Consider the following 24,435-nt stretch of genomic DNA (forward strand, 5'->3'; position numbering starts at 1 on the left):
TGAGCCAGACTGCACAAAGCATCAAATAATGTAGAATAACTGGTTAGAGCTGCCCTGACAAAAAGGTCTGATGCACATGTTAGAAAACTCAACAGTGGTTGCTTTTCTTTCCTCTGTTGATGACATTAAGTTCTAACAGTGCAATTAATGAATTATTTCTTTGGGCTAACTCATCACTACATTTTCTGCATAGCACAGTGGCAAGCCAGTATAGTGTACAATTCATCTGCACTTTGCCTTTCCTTACAGATCAGTACGGATTTTGGAGCTCAATGCATATTTGACTGAACAAAAGCAGCCTGGAGAGAGGAATAGGCAATCCTCTCTGGCTTCCCCAGTTAAAATTGCAGCTGCAGAGACAAGAGACTTTTTTGATTTTTGTCAGCAAATAAGCATAACACGCAAAGCCAGGTATCCAAGGATTGGACCATAGGATGTTCAGCTGTTTCCCACAGTTTATGCTTTTTATGTGAGAACAGCAGTAATATCTCCCTGTCTTTCCCACAGGACTCAGATGATGAAGATGGATTGCCAAAGAAGAAGTGGCCAACTGTGGATGCATCTTACTATGGAGGTCGAGGTGTTGGTGGGATTAAGAGGATGGAGGTATTTGGCTTATTGTTGGTGTTATAAACCCCAGCACATTTAATTAAAATTGTACCACTATGTTTTTTATGTGATTTTTGAAGAGGACTGGAGACTGGGATTTGGATAATCAGGGCTTGTCCACCTAATTTGCACCTGCTGTCCAAGTAACAGGCATCAAACTGCTATTTGCATGAATAATTAAATCAATCTATCATTATGAGCCAGAGAAAATTTGCAGGTTAAGAAATGAGATAAGCACCAAAAGAAGTTTTAACTTAGTGAATCAAACCCTTTGGTGCAGTTGCATCCAGTTCTCTTGTCAGAGGAAATTCAGGGAATGCTACACTGGCTTTATATTTGAGGGTGCTGTCTATGCAGTGCCTGGTTTCTATGTAAGAGAAGGCTTCTCAGAAAGTTTCTGCAAGACTGCAGATGAAGTATTGCATCTTCATATTCTTAACCATTTTCCTTGGAAGAATTTTAATCTTGATGCTGAGAATGTATACTGACAGTGATACCATGGATCATATATTGCTCTTGAATGCAGAGTCACTTTTCTGCTTGAGCTAAGTCCAACAACAAAATCAGATATTAGGATATTAGATACTGGGAAAAATTTCTTCAGTGAAAGGGTGGTTAGGAGTTGCAAAGGCTGTCCAGGGAAGTGATGGAATCACCATCCCTGGAAGTGTTGAAAAGGTATGTGGATGTGGCACTTGAGATGCAGTTTAGTGGTGCTGTGGGTTAACTCAATCATCTTAGAGGTCCTACCAACCTTAATGATTCTCATCTGCCCCAGATGCTGTGAATTCCCACATCTTAGATGTGGGATGTGCAGATGACTGGAATGTGCAAAGGCTAGTAGTTCCAGCAGTTCTTGAGTGAGACTATTTTATTCTTAAATGTGTATTTCTGATTATGGTGGGAGTCTGGTGCTTTCATAAATTTGACTTTATTCCTGGTAGCACTTGGTCATCTGATAGGAACTAGATCAATATCTGGGAAACCACCTGCTGGTGGGGACAGTTGAAGTGTCTTCTTACAGTGTGCTCTCCTGACATCAGGTGCGATGGGGAGACAAGGGGTCAACAGAGGAAGGAGCAAAATTGGAAAAACCCAAAAATGCTATTATCAAGTTGCCAGAACAGGAGTATGAGCCATGGGAACCCAAGCCAAAGAAGCCCCATGTGAGAAAACCACCTTCCCAGCGAAAATGGTACACTCCAATCAAGGTAATGTGTCCGACCTTCCCTTTTACCAAGCCTCTCATGTCGTGTAAGATACTTCCCATGTAAGATCTTCATGTAAGATCCCACTTCCTTAGCATAGCCTTTCTTTCAGCAGAGCCTATTTGGAAAAGTGGCCATTAATCCTCACCTTTGCCTGGTTTTGGAACACGCGTTTCACTTGGCACTGTGTTGCCATACTTTTTTGAGAAGAGTAGAGGGTATGAGCAGAGATCTTCCTTTCCTCAGCTCACACTGTCTTTTTGGGTACTCTTGCTTGGGTTGCAACAGCAGATCTCTTGAACCTTAGGGAGGGCAGATGCTGTTTTGTGCCATCTCAAGGCAGTCTAGAAGAGGATCAGATAAAGTGCAGAGTCCTTGCTTTGACTGCACTGTGGCTAAGGGCTTGGGTTGGGATCCAGCTCTGTTTCTCCCTAGTTCAGCCACAAGACAGTAGTGTTTGATTTTTGGGCAAGTCATGCAGTCTCTATATTTTCATCCCCAATTCTCCCCTGTCATTATAATATCTGGTGTTTCAATGTCTTTTAATGTATGTATCCTCACACAACCCTAAAGGAAGGGAAGAACTGTTATCTCTGCTTACAGAGAAGGAAGGTGGAGGGCTGGCATAGTCAAGGCTGCAGCATACCATGCTCATCCCAGGAATCTATGGCCATGTCCCAAAACAGTGCTTTGTGGAATGAGTTCCCCCCCCCCCCTCCTTACTCATAGATCAATTAAACAGTGCTTGAATTTGTCTGGAAAGCATCTGTGAATTTTTATAGCCTGCCTAGGTAGGTATTCTTGTAGTTGTTTATCCATACTTCAGTTCTCTTCCCATCTGTACTGTACTTTTGTTCTGCCTTTTGTAACAAGTGACACCTGTCTAATTGTGCCTCTTAAGGGATTTGTTCACATTAAACTACTCTCATCCTCACTGCACATTGGGTATTTGGCTCACTGCATGTTGGGCATTTGTTACCCCACTGGGGTTCTTCTGGTTGTCCAGATAAACAGTGACAGAGAGCAAGGGTACAGGACCAGTGTGTGTGCAGACAGCTTAATACAGAAAACCTATACCAACCCACCTGTAGTTTAATCTCATGCTATTTTCACCACACTTCTTGCTCATATATTCTTTTTTTTTTTAATTGCAGGGTAAACTTGATGCACTGTGGGCTTTGGTTCGACGAGGCTATGACCAAGTCTCCCTTATGAGACCACAGCCAGGGGATAAGGTAAGGTGTCTCAAATGCACTAGTATTTGAAAGCTAAAAGCTAAAAATTTTTAATGTTTCTTGGATTTAATAATGGATTTCAATGATTATTGAGAAATCATGAACAGTACAGATGATGAAAACAGAAATTATAGCAAGGTTAATTGAGAACAAGTTGGTGTTGAATTCTGTGCAGATGCATTTCTCAGTCATCTCCTATATGTAGGCAGGGAGTATCTCCTGCCTTGATGAAGTCTATTGGCCAAAAGTAGGTCAGGAGTAGATTCCTCCTGGGAGGAAGCAGGGAGTTTGTGCTTTTCAGAGCCACAAAGATGTCTGTGTACTGTCCCTGGGTCACTGGCAATAGCTTAGTTCAGAGCTCTCAGTTTCCCCGTGTGAGCCTGGCACTGTTTTGATTGTCTCTATTTTGTTATTCTGAGGGGACAACTCCCTAAGAATTGAGTGCTGCTGCTTTGAGCTGTTTCACCATCAAGGTTTTGCTTTCTGCAATGCTTCTTTGTAACATGAGGACTAAGCAGACACAACAGCATCTTTCTCTCCCCTGTGGGCAGAGTCCATACATTTAATCACCTTGGCTCTCAGGTATTATAGAGTTACAGCAATAGGGTCCATAAAGTGCTTTTTTGGGGATAGAACTGGTGCAGACACCCAGGCTTGTTTGCCTGGGTAGCTTTCACACCTAATGACAGACTTTCAAAGTAGCTCTAATTTGCATCGGCTAGGGCAGTAAGTTGCATGCCTCTTGCTTTTGGTAAAATATTGTTATGCCATTTGTCTAGTCATTAACCAAACATACTGCATCAGTATTTAAAGTTTAATCTCTTCCATTTTTCTTTTGGCACATAAGGAAACTAAGAGAACAAACCCAGCTTTTTATACTACTTTGTAAAATGGTCTTAAATGTTTTACTAAGCTGCATTTTTAAGGCAGCTGTGCATGAGACACCTTATTTACTTTTTAAGCACGATCTAGAGCTTCTGAATAGGCTCTTTAGGTCCAGCTGTATTTTGATAGCACTAACATTGTATAATATGAATCTATCCTCTGCCTTTCACTCCCTTGGCTGGGTCATTTCTATTGGTGCAGAGCACAACAGAGCTTCTGTTAGCCAGCATGGTCAAGAAACAGACAGGGGGCTGGCTGAGAACAGGGATCCTCAGTTCCTCGCCTTCCAGCTCTGCTGTGGGGAGAAAAAGGGGCTGAAAAGAGGCAATGTAAAACAGCAAGCTGAAGGATTATTGTATTGGGGATAACATAAGAAAAATCAAATGTACATCTGGGAAATAGGGTGGAAAGAATCCTATTGAGCCAGATCCAGTGGAATCATAGAATCGTCTGTGTTCCCTGGCCTGCAAAATTAACTGAGGCTGAAGAGTATTGAAAGTGAAACAAGAAAATAACTAGACAACTTTTTGCTGTTAAAAAAAAGACGACATCACAGGCCTATATTTCATGGAGAAAACTAGCACATAGAGGAGCACGTTTATTATTTATTTTTTGGGTAACTTCTCTAGTAGCACTCCCTCAGTAGCTAATTGACTCCTTGTAAGTTAGGTTTTTGTTGGGGGATGTGTATAAATACACCTGTATGTGCATGTAAGTAAATGTGAGGATAGACACGTGTGCACACTCATCTTTGTGGCTGAAGAACTGGGAGATCAGGTCAGTGCTGGGAGTGACCAGCAGCACGGAGAGCTTGGAGCTCTGGCAGCCCCAGGAGCAAGGCCACAGCTCTGCTTGCCTCAGCCCAGACAGGACAAGGTCACTCCTTGTCCAGCTGTGCTGGCAGCGGTCAGAGGATTTAGCTTGGGCTTGGGGAGACATGAATGTTCAGCCTGACATGCCTTGGTGCATGGTGTTCTTCCAGACTGTGCCATCCAGAGGCCAGGGACTGTGTGGTGATCTTGGAGTGAGAGGTTGCTTTGGTTTGTGTGGTTTTGAAGGATTGGGGTGGAGGAACAGGGGAAAGAGTTCTTGGTGAGGTCTAAGTGTGACTTTTTTGTTTTATTTTAAAGTCATTTCATAACTGTCTTGATTGTCCAGGAAAACTTAGAGCTTAGAAAGCAAAAGGAGCACAATTTAGCTCTGTTTTGGGAGTGACATTTGGATTCATAACTTGGAAAATTCCTAAATTTGAAGTTCCCAGAATCAAATTATTTCCTTTATACTTCCAGGGATTACAAGAGATATAGGTTGTTTCCCACTGGAACAAGATTCACTGAAGTTACATTTCTGAATTTCTGTTTCAAGTTTACCTCCATTCTAAAAAAGTTTTCATTTTCCATTTTTACTGCTTCGGTTGGGCATATATTCCTTTTTGCAGCCATTGGATGAAATGATAGCAAGCCACTTTTTTCTGCATAATGAAAATACTCATTAGGGAGAAGAGAACATCCACAGGACATGGAGAAAAATATTTTTTACAAGGATTTAGGTACAGGGGGAAGATGAAAATGGATTTTTTTAATATATATAGATATATATATATATTTTTCACATTAAAATGATCTTTAGAAACTCTTTTGAAAAGTGTAATTTTTTCATCATTTGAAAATTAATACAGTGATTTGGGAGCTTTTCTCTCCCTCAGAAACCTGAAGAATACTTGTAGAAAAACCTTCTGATAGTTTTGTTGGTTTTGGTATATTCACCAATATATCTGGCTTTGTCACAGAGAAGCAAAAGCCTGTTACACTTTTTGACAGCTGTTCAGCATCTTCCCCCACAACGCAGGCCTCTTCTTTGGATCTGCAAACCATACAGCAAAGGCAGCATTGCTATCCCAGATTTCTAAATCATGACTTCTTACCCATTCCCATCATGAAGTGAAGTTAAAAAAAGTCACTGTTTGTATATTTTTGACTCTTCATGTGGGGAGGCCCATTCCAGAGTGTTTGTGAGAACCTTGCAGTAGAAATATGGGCTGAAGCCTGTGTGCAGCAATACAGGGCTGACAGCTGCAAGGGGTTTCTGTTGTCCTTTCCTCTGCATGAGCAGGTCTGCTGTCCATCCATCTATTTGTCTTCCTTCATCATGGTCCTGTTGCCATTCCGCATCCTGCTCTTTTCCTTACCTGTGTCCTTTTGTGGTTTCTTCCTCATTTTCTCTCTTAGTTCTTGTTTGCATGCCCCTCCCCTTGATGAGACAGACTGGTTCCCTGCAGTCCTGTCTTTGGGAGCAATGGGTTGGTCCCCAGCCTCCTTACCCTGTTCCTCTCATGCTGCAGGACCTGAGCTGCTGGTGGCATCATGCTCTGGCCTATAGCCTTGTTGCAGAGCTGGCTGAAGCTCTGAGAGTTCCCCTGCCCTGGCTCATGTCTTCCATGAACTTATCAAGAAAAGGATCTCAGGATGGATGATTCATCAGTATTAGGCAGGACTGTATTAATAGGACTGTATAAATCCTTGTGAAAATCACAGGAGCTTTTTGGAACTTCCTATTTAAAGAAAACCAGCCAAGCACAAGCTCTGGTGCTCCTTCTCCTTGTGTGCCCACAGTGTTTTGCTTGGCTCTTACAGGCAGCTCCTCCTCTCGGTTTCCATTAGAGGTCATATCATAGCACCACCACTGAAATTTATGAGTTTGGCAAATACCTCAGTACAGGGTCACAGGATCTTGCTCACTTGACTTCCTCAGGTCACCTCTAGCAGGAATTTCTGTGTTGCACCAGGATGGGGCAACAAGGGATAAACACACTTAGCTCTACCCCATCATTAGCAGCTAGGCTGTTATTTGTGGCATGGAGTTTTGCTGAGCTCTCCGACAGCATCAGCAGAGGAGTGAAGCGATGAAAAAGGCCTAGTGGCTCTGTGGTGGATTGCTGGGCTTTCTGCCTTGCTGGAATATACAAAGGTGAAGCCTTCACAGGCATTTGTGCTACTGCTGCAGTGATGGAGCCCTTAGAGCTAGGCTGTTATTCTTCTCTTCTTCCTCAGAAATTATGTCTTAGAGGACCAGCAGTCACTCTTTTGGCCCAAGAAATGGATTGACAGTTCTGAGGTGGGGACACTGCTCATCCGGCCTCAGGGAGTATGTCAGAGTATCTATATGGCCTGATGGGGCTGTGTGTTGCTCAAGATGTTCAGATTTCCTTGGAGACTTTCCCATCACTGTGTTGGTGTCCTCCTGAGCTTGGTTCTGAGCTTGCAGCAGCTGATGTAAAAGTGGGAGTTTGGGAAATAATAGTGTCTGGCTATCTTGAAATATTTCATACAAACAAACCACAGTAGCTGGTAGGGCAGGTTGTCAGTGGTCTCTGCAAAAGGTAAATTTCAAGCTCCTCCCCTTGGCCTCATAGTTCAAAAGTGGGCTGTTACCAGTGGCAGCAGGTCAACACTGAAAGCCCCAGTATGTGCAGAGAGAAAGGGGAGGTGCTTTGGTCTGTTAGTTGCTGCTTTCCGCAATTCTGTTCCATTTTGCTTCTCAGCGCATACTGATTGATTCAGGAAATTCTTAGAGGCTCAGTTTACCAAAAGCCTTGACTAAAAACCCAACATTTTTCCCCTCAGGCAGAATTGATCATTTATTTGAAAGACTTAAAACGTGATCTCTCCTTATTGTCACTGAAAATTTTGTAGCTGCAGCAGAGAGGGAGAGTGTAGACTGGATTTTGCTGTCACCATCCCCTTGTATACCTATGGGACTTTACTTAGAGAAAAGCAATGCCGTAGTAGTACTACCCTGCAGTTTGTACATGTAAAGCCCTTTCCTGGGGAAGGGGACTGGAAGCAGGCTGTTGTACAAAAATATGAGAGCCTTTTTGCCTTTTTCTTTTCCATAAAACTGAGATTAATATGCTGCTGTGCAGCCAAAAATGTCACAACTATGAACTGATGGTCATTTTAGAAGACAGAACTTCTGGATCCTTTCAAGTTCCCACCCTTGAGTTACAGTGTGACTTTGAACAAGGCATAGCAGCTGGAATTTTAAACGGCAGCCTTTGAAATGAGGAGTATGTGGGTTCCTTATTCTGTGCATCCCTTTCAGGGTGATCACTCTTAGTCTGATGGGTTTGTTAAAGCTCGGGAGGTCTGATTACCCTCAAATTTTGAGTGATTCCTTGTAATGCTGACCATGACATCTTATGTGCCTTAGTTTTCCTAACAACAAAATAATCCTGAGAACACAGTATTTATCTTCCTTACAGCTGTGAGGTTCAGTGCTCTGCCAGGCACTTGGGACTCCTTAGATGAATCATGGGACATCAAGCTTATGGATTATTAATGACTAGTAATTACTCTCTAGCTGCTACTTACAGGTGGTCAGCAGCTTGAATGCAGCCCACAGTGATGGCAGCACCCGCCTGTCACGCCACGGTGGCTGCCCACGTACTGGTGCTATTTGGAGCTCATTCTAATTACTTCTCTTCAAGACCAAGTAATGGCTTTTAATAGGCTTGCCTGCCGTTTGCTTGGAGATGTGTTGTAATCACCTGTGTAACAACGGGCAGAGCTACAGGGGGTGCTGGAAAAGCAGCACTGAGCTCCCTCAGACTGTAGTCATCAGCGGCTGCTGCCTGGTCCTGGGGCTTTTCTCCCTTTGCTTAACCTTCCTGGAGCCAATCACCTTCACAAGCTCCTGAAAAGTGAAAGAGGTGAGGACATTGCCTGCCACAGCAGGTGATCTCCTTTCTTGCAATGCTAATGGCCAGACACTCTGAGCTGAGCAAACCTTTGAAAAATGAGAGGAGTTGTACTTGGGATTTTTTCTACTGCTGGGGGACAGGCCACTGACTGCTGAGGTGACACCAGGGTGTGTATTAATGGAGTTGCTAGGAGAGAGGTGGCAATGGGGTGCTCATGGAAAAGATGCAGAGCTGTTATCTGATAGCATGGTCAAGCTGCATAGGGGAAGCATGGCAGGGATTCATTTGCACAGCGTTAGGTCGCTAGCATACCTGAAATGGGACAGAGAGAGTTCCACGTTAGGACTTTGGTCCTTGAGTTGCTTTTCTAGTGTGTTCATTCTTAGACAGAATAAGGTGGTTGTGTCCCAAGGCAATATGCTATTCAATTTAACATAGGAGCTTTTGGGGGAGGAGAGGTTTTCTGTGCTTTATCAACAGGCCAGCACTGATAATGAACTGTGTGAGTCCCGTCCCGGGAGAAGAAAATCCTTGTGAGATAAGCACAGGGGAAGCTGAGAACTGTGGATTTACCATCTACTTGCTCTAGGTAGCAGTAGAGCCATTTAAGGGCCAGTTACCCAGAGAAGCATTGGGGATAATTGTATCTGTTTCCAGACTCTACACAAAGAGGCAGCCTGTCTGTGTGCTGGGCCAGGAACTTATATTTTTGGCTGAGGCAACGAAAAATAATAACCATTTCCACCAAAAATCTGAGTCTCCATCATTATTCTGTACCCTAGTCAGGTGAATAACATTGTGCTATTCCCCTGTGCACACAATAATCCCAGCTTGCTCCTGAGAGACCATCAAATAATTCACCCAGGAAAGCATGATGACACTTAATTGCAGTTTGAGCAAGACCAGTTATGGTCCTTTGTGGCATAGTTTGCTGCTCCCAGCAAGCCACCAATACCTCAAGGCTGAGGCTGTTGCACCCAGCAGATGTTTGTTGCTTTTGTTGCTATGCTCCAAAGCCCTCCCCATTCTAGGAGATGGACAAATGCAATGTCCTCTTCCCTGAAAACACGAAAGTAAAGAGGAAAATCTTTTGCAAACCAACCGCTGTTGTTTTTTTTTCCGTGAACCTCATTCTAGTCTGGTCAGCATTCAAGTGTGGAAATGTGTGGTGCTGTGGTTAAAACAAGGGATGTGAGTCATGAGTCCTGAACTTGTAAATACCATTTTTTTTTTCCCCCTGCATAACCTTGAGTAGATGACATGACCTGACAGTGGCTCTCCTTGCTTCCTCCACTCTGGGACCCTCATCCATAAAAGCTGTCAGAAGGCAGCAAATCACATGTTGTGAGTGCAGGTTTAGGTTAAGATATTTTTCTGAGGTTTGGGTGGGATTTGGTCTGGCATGATGGCACTTTGAGATTGGTACTGAATATAAAGTGTACCTGATAGACCTTAACTTTGATTATGCCCAGTGTTACTCTGTTCTGCTTCCTTTGTCACTTCAGCTTTTTTAGGGCTCAGAATCAACAGGCTTTGTTATGGACCTGCACTGTGCATTACTTCAGCCACAGCCTCAACAGGGTCCAAGACATGTGATGTTTTGTGCATTCCTGCAAGATATCTTGTGACTCTGGCCATTCTTTCAGGAGGTGTCTGTAGCCCATTGCTGCACTTCCTTGCTGAGGCAGGGCTGGAAGCAGCGTGCAGTTCCCTGCTGAACTGGAGTGTGATGTATATTGTTTGAATAGCCCTGTCTTCAATACTGGGTGGGTTCTCCATGTCTCTTTCCTTGTGCGCCTAAGCTGAAAAAGTGGCATGAGAGAGCTGGACAGTGGGGATGTGTTCAGCACAAAGTTTATTTTGCTGAAGGGCACTGGTCCTAGTTTAAAAGTGTGATTTCCCTGGCTGAGCTACTCCTCCCTCAGATTCTTCATTATTGTCTACTTTCTCCAGTGGTAAATTGGAAGTAACCCCCTTCTCTTCCGTGTATTCCTGCACTGGTCTTCAACCTAACTGAGCAGAGTGCTCCCAGAAGACCCATCCCTTGTTTTAAGTGGCACTGTGCACAGCTGGGACTGTGAACTGGGGTATAGTGTCAGCAGATGTGTGTCTGGGGAAACTATCAGTACTTGATTGTATTCATCTCAGTATTCTGATAAAAGGAACTACAGTAGCCTGGGATACTGCTGCTATTAATCTTATTGCAAAAAACAGTTCCTGCTTTAATTGCCCAGTAGAATTGAACACCATTTTCCCTGTTACTATCTTTATTTTGATTAAAAGTTGTTCCTCTAGATGGTCTGTAAATGTTTTTTTCATGTTAGTAGAATTAGCTGAAGTTGAAAATATACCCTTGAAAGTCTCAATGTTTTCCATTTTTGTTTTGAAACACCTTTTCTGTCTGAAACTCAAAGATGGTTTGAAATTAACAACACATGTTTCAAGCCTGAATTAAATTTATTTTGACATACTTGTTTTACCTGAAAAATGAAGACTTTTGGTTGCTGTTGACTTCTCCTTTGGCCAGCAAGTGAACCGAAAGATGGCTTTTATTGCTGCTGTTATGTGCAGTGCATGCCATGGGTCTGTTTGTGAGTTTGCCCTGGCAACCTACCTCCCTTGGTCCCTGGGGGATCCCTGGATGGGATTATCACACATTTAGTGTCAAAAGAAGTGCTCCTATGCTCTCTCATCCCTTCCCCACCCCATAAATCCTATTTTCTCCGCTATTTGGCCCCCATAGCCAGGATATCTGAGGGCATACTGGACTTCTGAAGGATTTCTTCTCCCAGCTTATTTACAAAACAAGGTTGGTCCCACTTTGCCTCTATGAGGGGCTCAGGCATCTTGCCTAAGCTTTTCTGGCAGCAATGTCAGCCATGCCTCAGCCAAGACAATAGGTTTTATCCTGAGTGTGTCATCAGCCCAAGACATTGTTTAGCTGTGTGTCACTGTCACCATGTGCTCAGCTCCCGTCCATGTGCAGGATCTCCTTGTTTGAGACTTGGGAGTCAGAGTTCATGAGGCAGGCATTAACTTCCTGTGCTGTCTCCATGGTGCTGTACCAGCGAGCCAGGGTTTGTGGGTGGTTTAGTTTGGTTGCTAAAAAGAGAAAAGCATAGATTTACTTACAAGAGGGCTTTTGTGGACTTTGTGAAGGATTCACATGTGCCTCAGCTGCTTCTATCTCTGCCCCTTCCTGTGTCAGGACGTGCATCCTGTTTAAAGTTGGGTTACCTCCCACATCTTAAAGCTCAGCCTAATTCCTTTTGCAATGAGCAGCATGTTGAGTGAGCCCAGTAGGTTACACCTCTTGGTAGCACCGCCTTGCTCATGCTGTGCTGTAAACAGAGTTTTCTGCTAGTGCTAGGTTCATCCTTGGGCATTTGCATTAATCATTTTGTTATTTTCTATTGGAGTTTATGTGATGTACCTAAGGGCATTACAGGGTCCTCACTGTTACAGTGAGTGATTCACAACCCACAGTGCAGTGATTTCTTTCCCCTCCAATAACTCCATCATAGAAGGGAGGGAGCAAAAGTGATAGGAGTTTGCTTATAAAGAGGCCAGATAATACACTGGGAAAAGAATGGGCTGAACTTATTTTCCTTTTTAAAAGCAACAGAAAAGGAAATAATTACATTCTCATAGTTGGACACTGCCACTTTACTGGACCTTACTTTTAAAACCCTCCTCTCTTCAGTCAACCCCATTTTCTCTTATCTCTTCATAGTTTTGGGTTACCGTCATTATAAGCATCAGTGCTGAGCTGCCAAATAGATTCCCAGAAAAATGTTTTGTACAAGAGAGGACTTATTAAACTGGAAGATATGTATGAGAGTCAGGTTATTATTCAAATAAATATTTTAACCTGATGATATTTAATGTTTTGATTTGAGTCCTAATAACTTAAAATGGCTCAATATAAAAATTAATTACAATTTCATGAAATAATTGTTAATGATTAATTAAATAACCATCATATAAATAATTTTTATACTTGTAATTTAATCATTAAATAATATAATTAGAAAATAATTATGAATTACATATTTATTGACCTGAAAGTATGATCAGTCACCAAACTGGTGATATGGGAATCTCTGACACTTCCAATACTTTATTTTTCAACATAAAAATGACATCTGAGTCACAGATGTAAGAACAGGAGTTGGTAAAAGTAACTTGTATGTGCCTGGAAACCAGGCAGCCTTGGGTTTTACATGACAGACTGTTTCAGCAGCTCACTAATTTCTAGCCTGTATGCTGCAGGGTAATCAGTGCAATTCCCAGGAAATCCGTGAAGGTTTTAATGAGCCGTGACATGTTGAGCGCACAGTCAGCGTGAAGCAGTGCAGTGTGAGGAAGCTCTTGGCAAAGGCTGATGCACATAGATCCTGGCTCCTGAGGAGCCAGCTGCTAATCCTGACACTCGCCCAGGGAACTCAGCTATTGGGAGCTCTGTACCACCTTGCTTCATCTCTTTCACTATACAAGTGTTGTATCCATAAGCTACCTCTGATAAATAAATTTGCTAAATGGGTTTCCCATACTGGCTGGTTTGGGATACTCCGTGTAGGTGTTTCTGCTAGAACGCTCTTGTTCTTTGTTAGAGGACAGGGTAATCCCTAATTTTGCCAAGATTCAATTTTTCCAGAAGTCACTTATCTTAAAGGTGTACATCCCATTGTTTTCTGGGTGTGTGGATCAAAGCCTTCACTTAGCTAAAGTGATTATAACTTTTTGTATATGCCCCCACTTGCAGTTTTGTAAGTAGCATAAAAGCCTGAATCTGTTCTTTTGAGATTCACATTTTTATGCTGAACTATTGATCGATATTTAGGAAGTGAAACTACATGCTGGTGACCCAGGTGACTCATCCCAGTGACATACATAAACAAAATTGGAGGGAGAGCCCAAGGAAATTATGTTCATTTTGGATTTCAGCATCCTAAATAACACTTTTATGTAAAAATAATAAATAATAATTTAATACTTCCTTACTAGGAGGAACTTTGTTTTTAATTTGGTGGTCTAGAGTTTTGGATGGCCATGCTTAGATTTTAAAGGACTTATTTTATTTTAATCCATTTTAAAATGCAAGTATCATATTCTTACAAGGTCAAAGACAAGAAAATTCAGTAAACTAACTCTTTTTCAGTCAGATACCCACCTCTGCAAATCCAAATTGCAGCACTGGGACTCTGTAAGCCAAACAAAGAGCGAATGGAAAATCAAGCGAAATTTATTACAGGAAGGATATCTTTTATTAGGTCAACTAATGTAGCTAAAAATAAGAAACTGGCATACTTATGTGTACACAAATACTGACATGCACAGACACAAAACTGGATTTGATTTTTGTTAAACACCAATGCATATATTAAAATGAAGAGAGAAAAGGGACAGCTACTGGCAGATGGCCTGGATTTTTAAAATTCTTTCTGCTGATGTGCTCCTAGTATCATGGGTGAAGAGACTTCCCCATGGCACTCTTTGAATTACCTGGATTCTTTAACAGTCATTTCTGTCAGTTGAAAACTTGCTGAGTAGTAGCTAAAGATTTTGGGGAAATGAGTGCTGGGGCCTGATGTACTGAGCACTGTGATGAAGATAGCCCAGCAACATGATGCAGTGGCTTTCAGGAGGTTCCTCCCTTCCTCCCCCCCTTAAACCACACACAAAAACACATCCTAGGTGGTCGAGGAGACTTTGCCTACAAGTACAAAGTGGCTGAATTGCACGTGTGATTGTTACACTGGGATAAAAGCTGGAGTCGGGACAAGGGCAGATCCCACTGCTTCAGTATTTGTACTTTTTGAAAAGCCAATTTGGCAAGCAGCATAACAAGAGACTAACAAGTGGATGGACATATGGGGAGGCAAAATAATTGTGCATTAGGAAGATGGTGCAGATGTGAGCTGAAGTAAGGGCGTAACTCCATATGGCACACTGCTGACCTTCGGTTGGTGCCTGAATGACAGTACGCGGTGTGGGTCGCAGCATCTGAGCGCGGCTGCTTGGGGAGCGGGGCCCAGACCAGGCAGAACTGGATTCACACAGATCATCTGCCTCCTAGAAAACAATAAAGCAGCTCCCGACAGCTGTTGTGCCTGAGATCATCCTGGTATTGCTGCACCTTGCGCCTCTGACACCTTCCCTGAGACACTTAGTGTGTTCCATGCTTCTGGAAAAATATATATTATTCCCACTACTAAAGTGGTGGTGGTGGCTTCCTAGTCCTTGTTAATCCTCTGTGCAGGAAGAGCAGAGATAAGTGTGCAGGATACCTAATTTCTGTCCGTGTTGCCAGGGTTTAAAAGCCTTTTATGCCTTTGGAGAGGAAATTACTTAATTCTTTCAAGCAGAGAATATTAAAAATCCTGTGGTTAGAATGTTTATTTGAGAAATTTCTTGGATTTTTTTATAAACTAACCCCAGAGGGATATGCATGTTAGGCAGAGTAACAGTGGCACTCTTATTAGGAAACTGATGTGTGGAGGGCTTAATTCTTCAACCTAGAAATCCTTTGACAAAACACACTTGATAAGTCCAAACTATCACTTATGATTTATTGTCATTTGTTTTTCCCTTTCCCTTTTCAGCTGTTAATCCTGACACTGGCTTGGAGTTCAGCCTCATTTTATCAATGGCTGCTTGAAGTGCTCAGGAGGATTTGCTCCAGTATTCACCAGAAGTCTTTGATATATGAGATTGTAGGCTAACACTGATAATCTTTTGTGAGGAAGTGTCACAATACATACATCGATCATCCAAGCCTCTGTCTGTCAGACTCTCCACACTCAACCGTATTTTTCATGACACAATGCAGCGCATGGCCTTTAAATTACCCATCTGTCTGACAAATCAGTGAGTGTGGCAGAAACTGGCAGCAGTTTGACGTCGCCTATCACTTTAACTGAAGTGAAAGTAATGCAAACAGATTTATGGGATCCCCTTTGATTATAGACTATGAATATATTTGGAATTGATGTTTGTGAGAGAGACACAACAGAGAGGCGGGAAAGGCTTGTAGGCAAAAACACCAGTGTTGGGCTTGCAGCTTTGCATTTACCGTGAGGGAGATTGTTCTGTCCTAAATTTTTCCCTCCCCATATGGTTTGTATTATCTGAGCACCTCTGACCTTTTTTTCCTTTTTTTTCTTTCATCCTGAGTGATTATTTAGCTACTCTAAATCCATAATTTTATAAATATCAAAGCTGAGTTTTCTTAAATTAAGTTGATGTGCAGCTGTTAAATATATCTGTAACATTCATTGCATGTCAGCAAATACTGCCAAATGTCCAAGTGTGCTTTGAATACAGTGGAGCACAGCAGAAGACAAGTACCTGGCAAGGATGGCTGCTTACTGTGATGCTGATGAGGACTTGAGTTCTGTGATGGAGTAGAGCAAAGCATTGACTTGGTTTTTTTGATCCAATGGTTTATCTTTTTTGCAGAAGCAACCAAGACCTCGGCTTTTGCCTCTTGCCCACATGCAAAGGCTCTGGCCCCAGTATAGCATTGCCACGAACCCAGTTCACAATCAAAGTCTGCCATAGCAAGCCTGGATTTTTAGGAAGAGAGTTTTATCCTCCTCATTGACGCAGTTGTTTAAGTGTAGAGGTGATGCTGAAAACTGAGACAGAGAACTACTGAGTATCTTGTGTAGGCAACAGCATGCCCAACAACTCATGCCTGCAGCTGAGCTCTGGAAGCCCAGAGCCATTCAGTCCAAGTAAGTGGTAGGGTGGTACCCTTTGGGTGTTAGCACATTTGTAGAATCATTTTCTGAGCTCTGGAGCTTACACAAGCTTCTTTCGAAATGCTGCTTGCCTTTCTTCAGAGAAGGTGTAGACTTAAGTGATGCCCCTTTTTTTAAAGAAATAGTTTTCATGAACAAAGGTGCAGGCATTGGAAGTCACTCAACAAAACAGTTGTGGTTCTGCTGTGATGGCTTTTGCTTGGTTTCCCGAGGAAATTGTGATTTGTGAGTTTGCCACAGAAACTCAGCCCATTCTCTAAACACCTTCAGAGTTTTCTTATGCCAGGCAGCATTGAGCCAAGAGCAATCTGTGATTGGTGTGGGTTTTTGTATTCCTGCTGCAACAGCCTTTGGTAGCTGGGGAGGATCATGATCTGCAGCTGCTTAGCTTTGAGATAAGTTTCTATATTTGGAATCCTTCTCCTGAATTTGCTTGGGGGCTGTTGTCATAACCTTGAGCTGAATTTAGTTTGTTGATCCCAGCATGCAGCCTATCTGAGGTGTCCCACCGAGGTTACCATGTAGCTTTTGCATTACCCTGGCTGCTTGCCCCAGGAAAGGCTAGGTGGTCTTTGGGGTCTGTCTCTCTACCTCTTCCTGTCTGGAACTTGGTTAGTGGGAACCTGTGCAAAGCTTTTTTTTGGCTAAAGGGCATATTAGCCCCTAGTGGACTAGGACACCCCCAGTGCTTGCTTTTTTCAAATCCAATCTACTCCTGTTTTAAAATCTCCACCCACAGTGCTCCCATCAGATCCTGCCTGCCTGCATCCCACATCCATCCTGAAAACACACTCACTGGAGAGCCCTGTGTGCAAGTCCCACGCTATGTTGGTGTTCCTGAGGGAAGCCACATCTATACTGGAGCACAGAAGACACACATACTATCCCGGTGTAATGTTCAAAGCACAGACATTAGCCAGGCTAGGATCACGGTGAAAATGAGAACTACAGATTGTGTCTCTGTTAATGTTGCTGCTCTGGTATAATCCTGTAAGAGTTTTTTTCAAGCACAGTTTTCAGTCAAGGATCCCACCAAGGCAAGCATGACATAGGTGGAGCTGTCGCTTTAGGCATGTTCTGCATAGCTCTAGTAGCAGAGCAGAGACCGCATGTGATCACAGTCCCAATGTGGTCCCTTTTGGTTTAAGCCAGTCCTAAGCTATTCTCTATGTGCAGGAGCTCTGAAAATCAAGGGAAGTATGAGCTTTATTACAGCATGGTTTGAATGTCATGTCTAGGACCCAGTGAAGGATACTGATGAAATGTAGCCTGGCCCCTCTGCTTATAGTCCCTTTGACAACCTGCTGATGAGTCAAAATACCTGCTTTTTAATAATGACTTCTTCTTCACCTCTAGGGAAGATGCATAAACTTCACTCGTGTGAAATCGGATGGAACCTCTGCCCCTCACAGCCCACCACCGAAGCTGTCAGGGCGTGACAATGCTCCCCTCAACAATGCTCCAAGGAATCCTTCCTCTCCTGTATCTCTGCAACCCCCTTCCAGGCAGCCACCTCCTGGACCGCCTCCATCCCGAGCCCCTCCTGGACCTCCTCCTTCGCGCCCGCCCCCGCATCCCATGGCTTAGAGTGCAGCAAGACCTGATTGACAAAACATGTCTCTTTGCTGAACACAGCATATTTATTGAGTATTGGTTTACAGTTATCAGAATTTGTTGCTGGTCAGCAAAAAGAAAAAAAAAAAAGGAAAAAAGAAGAAAAAAAAATTGCCAAGTGTCAATTTTAGTGTATGAATATATTTATACCACACGTGCTGAGTAAACATTCAGTGGATAGATTCAGAGCTATGGGGTATAGAAACAAACCAAAATGATCATCTAGATAAAGTAGCAGCTTTTGTGTGTATACATTTGAAGATCTATTTAGATATGACATTGTCTGACTTGGTATGTCAGATCATTCACTAATAACTTTAGCCGGTACTCGTGCATCAGTGGCTTTGATAGCTGCCACCTGCAAGTTGGTTCAACATAGTTCATCGAGGAATTTGCTTTCTTTTCCCCAACAGTACTGCATCCAGATGTTAATATGGATCAACAATTGCAAAGATAACTTTCTGCCTTTTGTTCTGCAGGTGGAATTTCCATGGAAGTTTTGAGAAGCCTATAACAATAATGTGCTAACATGAGACTATGTGCCAATAATCTAGCTCAATGATCTATCATAGAAGAGGGATATATTTTTTTTACCTGGAAAAATCAGTTTTGAGCCTGCCATCTCTGCATATGTTTAGACTTGGTTGCATAGGATAACCACTGAAGGTGAGATACTCTTATCTAGAAATTCAGACTTTGTACAAGACTTGGGTTCAGATTTGTCCAAAGTTCAGAGGAATTTTGAGAAAAAGATTTTAGCTAGGTGTTTAGTTTTCATTTACAGAAAGCGTAGTCCAAAATGAAGCAAACATACACAGAATTTGAGCGTAGACACTGTAGTAAGCAAACAGCATGTATTGTTTATATCAGCAGCATTGAGGGACTGATTCTGTTGCTATTTGATTGGATAAATTTCCTTTTGATCTTACTGCCAGGAAGAATTCGATCCTTTTGTGATTCAAACATAAATTCCTCTTTGAGCAGCTCTTTCTTTAGACAGTACAGATCCCACTAATATGTAACCCTGCAGCCTACCTGTGGCGGAGAGGCATGGTGTGAAGAGTAAGAGCTTTTATCCCTGTTTTATATGCTTGGCTGCTCTCCCATGACCTCAGTTCTGGGTGTCATCAGAAAGCGATGGGAGCGCCCATACAGAGGTGGGAATTTATGACGCGGGATTGTGGGTCAGCCCATTATTAGTGTTCATTTAGCAATACCTGAGTGGGTTGTGCCCAGAGCATTCCCTAGTGAATCAAAATAACACCTGAGCTTGCTTTTTCTCCACCACTACCTATTGTATTGGAGAAGAAACCTGTGCTGGTCTGCTTTGGCACTGGCTGTGTTTTTAGGATAGTTGTAGAAATAATGATATGTTGCATTATGACAGAGCATATACCTATTTCTCCATCTGTGTGTGGGTGTGTAACACATCACAGTAGTTATTGGCACGTAAGTCTAAGATAAAACATTAACTGTATTGTGCAGTTGCTCCAGATTTAAGATGATCTCATGCAGTTGTTACAGGCATATAAAGTTGTACTGGTACAAACAGAAATCAAGCTTAATGTTTCCAGTGGAAGGCCCACTTGCAGAACACCACCAAGCTCTCATCAGTCTATGCTGATCACTGTGACATGCCGTGTGTATGCAGCTGAGGCTGTCAAACATAACTCAGAAGAACCACAGAGCCTCTTTCTCCTCTTGCACTGCTCTGCTCTCTTGAGCTTAGCTCTTACCTCATGTATATTGGTGCAGGTAGTGGAATCACGGTCGTGAGTGCCAGCTGGCCTTGGAGCTGTTCCTAATTTAGGCCTGAGCCAGCAAAGCACTTCTGCATGGGTTAAAATGTCCTGCAGGTCAAGAGAAACTTCCTTATGCCCAAGTACTTTGCTGACCTGTGACTTCATTGTGATCAGAAAGGAGAATTGGGATGCACTCAACCCTATCCTCATTCTTTTTAGACACTTGAATAGGGTCTGCATAATTTGGTTACTAAGAATGAATTTCTGCTTGGAAGGGAAAGAAGAGTGTGCGTATGTGTGTGTGTGTGCCTGTGTTTGTGTGTGGGAACTGTGTAGGGTTTTGTTTCGTTTCTCTTGCTTTACAAAAATTGCTTGAGAGTTGCATTCCTATGAATGGAAAGGCCTTTTGCAGCCAGTGTGACACACAGTCATCACTTATCTCTGTTTCTTTCAATTGAAAGGTGAAAGTAAAACAAGTCCAATTTTCCACTACAGTTCTGGTGAAACTCTGCTTTTGACCCCAGTGAAAGGAACTGGATGACTGCAGTGAGAGGGCAGGGGGAAGGGTGGGGGAAGGTGCTTCACAAGCAGAGATCACAGATGGACATTATGTTGGTAATATGGAAACCCTGGAATAACCTTGCTGGGTCTAAGACCGTTTGTAATGTGTGTGTACAGTGAACCTAATAGCTTCTCACGTTGGTTGTATAAGAATAATTAGCCAGCAAATGCTAGCTAGAAATTGAAATAGCAGAGGGCAATAAAACCAATTCCCACACTGGGACAAAACAGGGCATTAAAGCTTTAGCTGCTTGTGCGACTGGGGAAGACCACTGCTCTGTAGATGCCAAGTCTCTTATCAGCAGGCAGCAGTGAGATTGAAGCAGTGACTTGGTGGGTCAAGAGTTAACTTTAGCTAATGAAAAAGCAGATTTTGTCTTGTCTTGCACCTGTACAGATCTTGGGAGAGGTGAGTAGGGTTGACTATTTACTGTGATGTTAATGGTGGTAGAATCTGAATCACTGCCAGTGCCAATGGAGGTGTTGGCTTAGGGAGGGCTTCTCACAGTCACACATCCAACATTCCTGTTGTTTGCAGTTGAGAATATTCTTCTTTGCTGTAATAGACACTCTTGCAGAGATAACACATACTAACAATTCTGCACAACTTGCAAGTGCAGCAGAAATAGGAACAGTTTAGGCTTTGCCAAATCCCAGGTGAAGATTCATGTATGATAAAGCAGGAACCACCATGGATTTGAGAATTAGATTTGCCATAAATGGAATTTCCTGCATTCTCACTGTAAAAAAATTAAGCATTTGGTGTGTAACTCAAGTTTTGGCTGCAGCCTCCGTGACAGGGGCACTACAGGTTTAGTTTGCCAGTAAAGCAGGAAGAGAAGGTGAACTTTTTTGCCTTAAACTGAATTGCCTTTGCAACGGTGGGAGCAGTGAATGTGCTGCACTGGCTACAGAAAGGCCTTTGGTTGTATAGAAATGTACCTGTTTGCAGTGATCTCAGGCACTGTAACAGCACAGTAGGAGAAACTGGTTGCTATTTTATCATCTGTTGAGCTTGATCCTTACCTGGAATAAATCAAAATAGGCCAGCTGAAATCAAGGCACTAATATTGGTGTCCATCAGCTGAGAACTGTTTCAAAATAAATGAAGGGACAAGATCCCTCTAGCTGGCTCGATGTTTCAATGGTTTTTTTGGCACTCTTGTATATGTCAATTGTGATTACAGTAGTTACACTGCTAACAAATGTTCTCATGTGGGATGGTTCCCATGTATTTTCCAGTATGTAGCATTATTTGACACTTGCAAAAAGTGAATATCTAATGCTTCCCCAAATCCTAGAGGAAAATGTGGATTCATGGGCCCTTGGGCTCACACTTAGTACAGATGTGAAATGACACAAGGTGCAAAGCAGCGGGGAGGGAAACTCTATGTGCTTAAACCTGATTCAGAACCACATTGACCAAAGCATATTTACAGCCATCTTTCAACCTCAGTGCATGTGTTGCCATCTGCGGGAGTAGCCTGCAGAGCAAACGGTCCTAAATAGAAAAAGAAAAAAAAAAAAAAGGAAAAGAATCAGCTTCTCGTGTGAAAGAGCAAGCATAACAATGAATGACATTATTTCCTGAACTGTACCAGTTCAAATGCATGTGCACCTGGTGCTCCTAATGCTTTTTACTCCTGTTGGTCTTCAGACAACATGATCAGTAACACACTTTCTCTCTTTAATCGTTGCTGGTTTTATTGTTGTTACTTTGTTTTGTTGTGGTTTGTTTGGGTTTTTTTTAAAGAAACATTTCACTGAGAAAACAGCCCTACTTCTGTAAATATAGAGTTTAATTTGGAGGAGACAGCACACTTCTGGATGTTACTGCTGGACAGTTATTTATTAAAAGGGGCTCAAGGTGAATAAATAGAGGTGGCTCAGGATACATGCATGCAAGTGTGATAATGCAGTATAGCATTTTCAGTTCTCTGTAGTTTTGGGGTAAGGGGAATTTTTGGGTCATCCTAGTTTTTGTAGAAGTTTGATACTGGTATACTTTTGAATAATGCAGTAGAGATTCCTAACGTATAACAGTGCTTGAAAAAATGTGTAGATTACAATAGAATTTTCATTTGGGGGATGAGGAGAAGGGTAGTGAGGGAGAAATGTTTTAGGAAATGTTTCAGTTTTTACGGGGAAAAAATGTACTGTACTCAATTTTTAATTTTTTTGTTTGTTTAGAAAGATGTGGGTTTTTCGGAAACAGTGGGGGTGTGGGCTGATACACAGCTGGGGCATGGAGATGAGGGACAGAGGAGGTGGTAAGATTTTTGAGGGATAAAGAAGCTTTACATGGGGTGTGGGTTTGTTACTGGTACATGTGGTACAAATTTCTGTAACTGACATGCTGCTTCCATGTTATAATCGCGTAACTTTCTGCGTTTTAGGGCGTGCTCTGTTTTTCTGAGAAAACCTTGCAAATGTAATGCCTGCATGCAAATGTGGGAGATGTAGACAAAATCTTATAATCTAACATAATGTAGTCTTAATGGCTTCAGAATCAACAATAAAAGTGCTTACTGGTTAAACACTACAAAGAATTTCATTGCAGGGTCATTTTAAGAGGGGATCTTAAAATGGGTATCTTCTTTCTAATCAGCTCAGCCATGTAATGGTCAGGAGAAAAATGTGGAGTTGGACTGTCAGAATTACCACTCTCGACTTGCTGCTAATTTAATTAGAGACAAGGGTATGTTCTGTGCCTCAGTTTCATGTTTCTAGGCTGAGAATTTTGATCTTTGCCTAATTCAAAGGTAAGCCATTGTTTTTTGAAACTGTGTAGAAATGCTGAGTAAATTGAGCTGGAGTCAGGGCTCAGACATTTATTAACACCTGGGGCAGAGCCTGAACTAATTGCTGCTTTCTTGAAGTCATAGAACATGTAGACACAAAGTAAAATCCATGTGAGATAAAATGCCAGAGCTCAAGACTTTAACAAAGAGAAATTACATGGGAAATCCTACACCTCTGAAAGCGCTGGAGTCACCAGGCTTCAGACAAAACTACAGATTTTCAGTCCTTCCCTACTTCTAATGTTTCCTCTGTATCTGTTCCAGACCCACTGAGGATTGGGGGTGGAGGGCAGGAGGGCTGGGGGACATAAGATAGGCAAGAAGGTCAACAGGGGTAGGCCACAAAAATCTCCAACCCAAGCAGGCTGCAATTATGGGTAATCAAGGCTGCTGCAAAGCTGCTGAGCTGTGCTCTGCACTCAGTGTGCTCAGCATGGCAGCCACAGCCCTGTGTGCGAGGGGAAAGGAGGCTGGTCTTTGCACACACAGTCCCCTGAGCACATGTGAGCCTCATCTGCAAAAAACGGTGGGCAGTGAATTTTGGGGGTCTGGTAGCCACATGAATTCATCGCAGCAAAGCAGATGGGAGCTGTGTGGTGACTGAGCCAGGCATTCCCCTTCCCTTGGGGCAGCTCCAACTGGCTGTGCTGCTAATGGGAATTGAAATCCTCAGCCTGGAGCTGTGCTACTCCCTCATGGAGGCAGGGGCTCTGACAAAAAGCCTGGCTTGCTCTTGCTCTACCCCAAGCTGGCAAGACAATAGTCACCCAGTATGGTTTTGTGGCCTTCGCTCTTTTTTGTTCTTCCATCTGCTTCTTACTCAAAAAGCAGGCTTGGGCTCTCAGAAGAGATCAGATAAACAAAAGTGGTCCTGCAGCCAAGGCTCTGGGTGTTTTTATTCTGCATTAACAAAAACCCTACATTGGCTGCAGCTGTGGCTGGTTAGGCTTATGCATGCCTGAGACAACAAAATTCAGATTTGACCTGAACTTTCCCAGGGACTGGGAATGTGCAGATCCAGGTCTTTGGTTATGGACTTGTCTATAAATAGCCTCTAGTGCTGATTTAGAACCTTTCATCAAAGGTACTTCACAGTCTCAGGAGTGGCATTTACGTGTTCACATACACCAACCTACCCTATTTGGCTGCATGGAAGTCAGCAACAAGAATTTTATTGGTTTCAGCAACCTGAGCCAGGAACTGAAAAAATGCTCTTTTCCCCTCTCCTCCCATTCCTTCAGAAACCACAGGCAGAGCATGGTGCCCATGCTGGAAGATGTCTGATCTTTACTCTGTGAATATGCTTTGCCCTTTG

At 42.8% G+C, this 24,435-nt stretch overlaps 1 protein-coding gene across 1 annotated transcript in view; it reads left to right on the plus strand.

The window, feature by feature from the left end:
• ANTXRL (ANTXR like) overlaps window positions 1–22,861 on the plus strand; it is a 57,966-nt gene extending 35,105 nt beyond the window's left edge. Inside the window, exons 15-18 of the mRNA XM_048310722.1 lie at window positions 508–606; window positions 1,653–1,820; window positions 2,972–3,052; window positions 17,759–22,861. Coding sequence (XP_048166679.1) covers window positions 508–606; window positions 1,653–1,820; window positions 2,972–3,052; window positions 17,759–17,989 — 579 coding nt within the window. The 3' untranslated portion in view covers window positions 17,990–22,861. The remainder of the gene's footprint in view (window positions 1–507; window positions 607–1,652; window positions 1,821–2,971; window positions 3,053–17,758) is intronic.
• The last annotated feature ends 1,574 nt before the right edge of the window (window positions 22,862–24,435 follow it).

Source organism: Corvus hawaiiensis, chromosome 8 (assembly GCF_020740725.1).
Source record: "Corvus hawaiiensis isolate bCorHaw1 chromosome 8, bCorHaw1.pri.cur, whole genome shotgun sequence".
Taxonomy (NCBI): domain Eukaryota; kingdom Metazoa; phylum Chordata; class Aves; order Passeriformes; family Corvidae; genus Corvus; species Corvus hawaiiensis.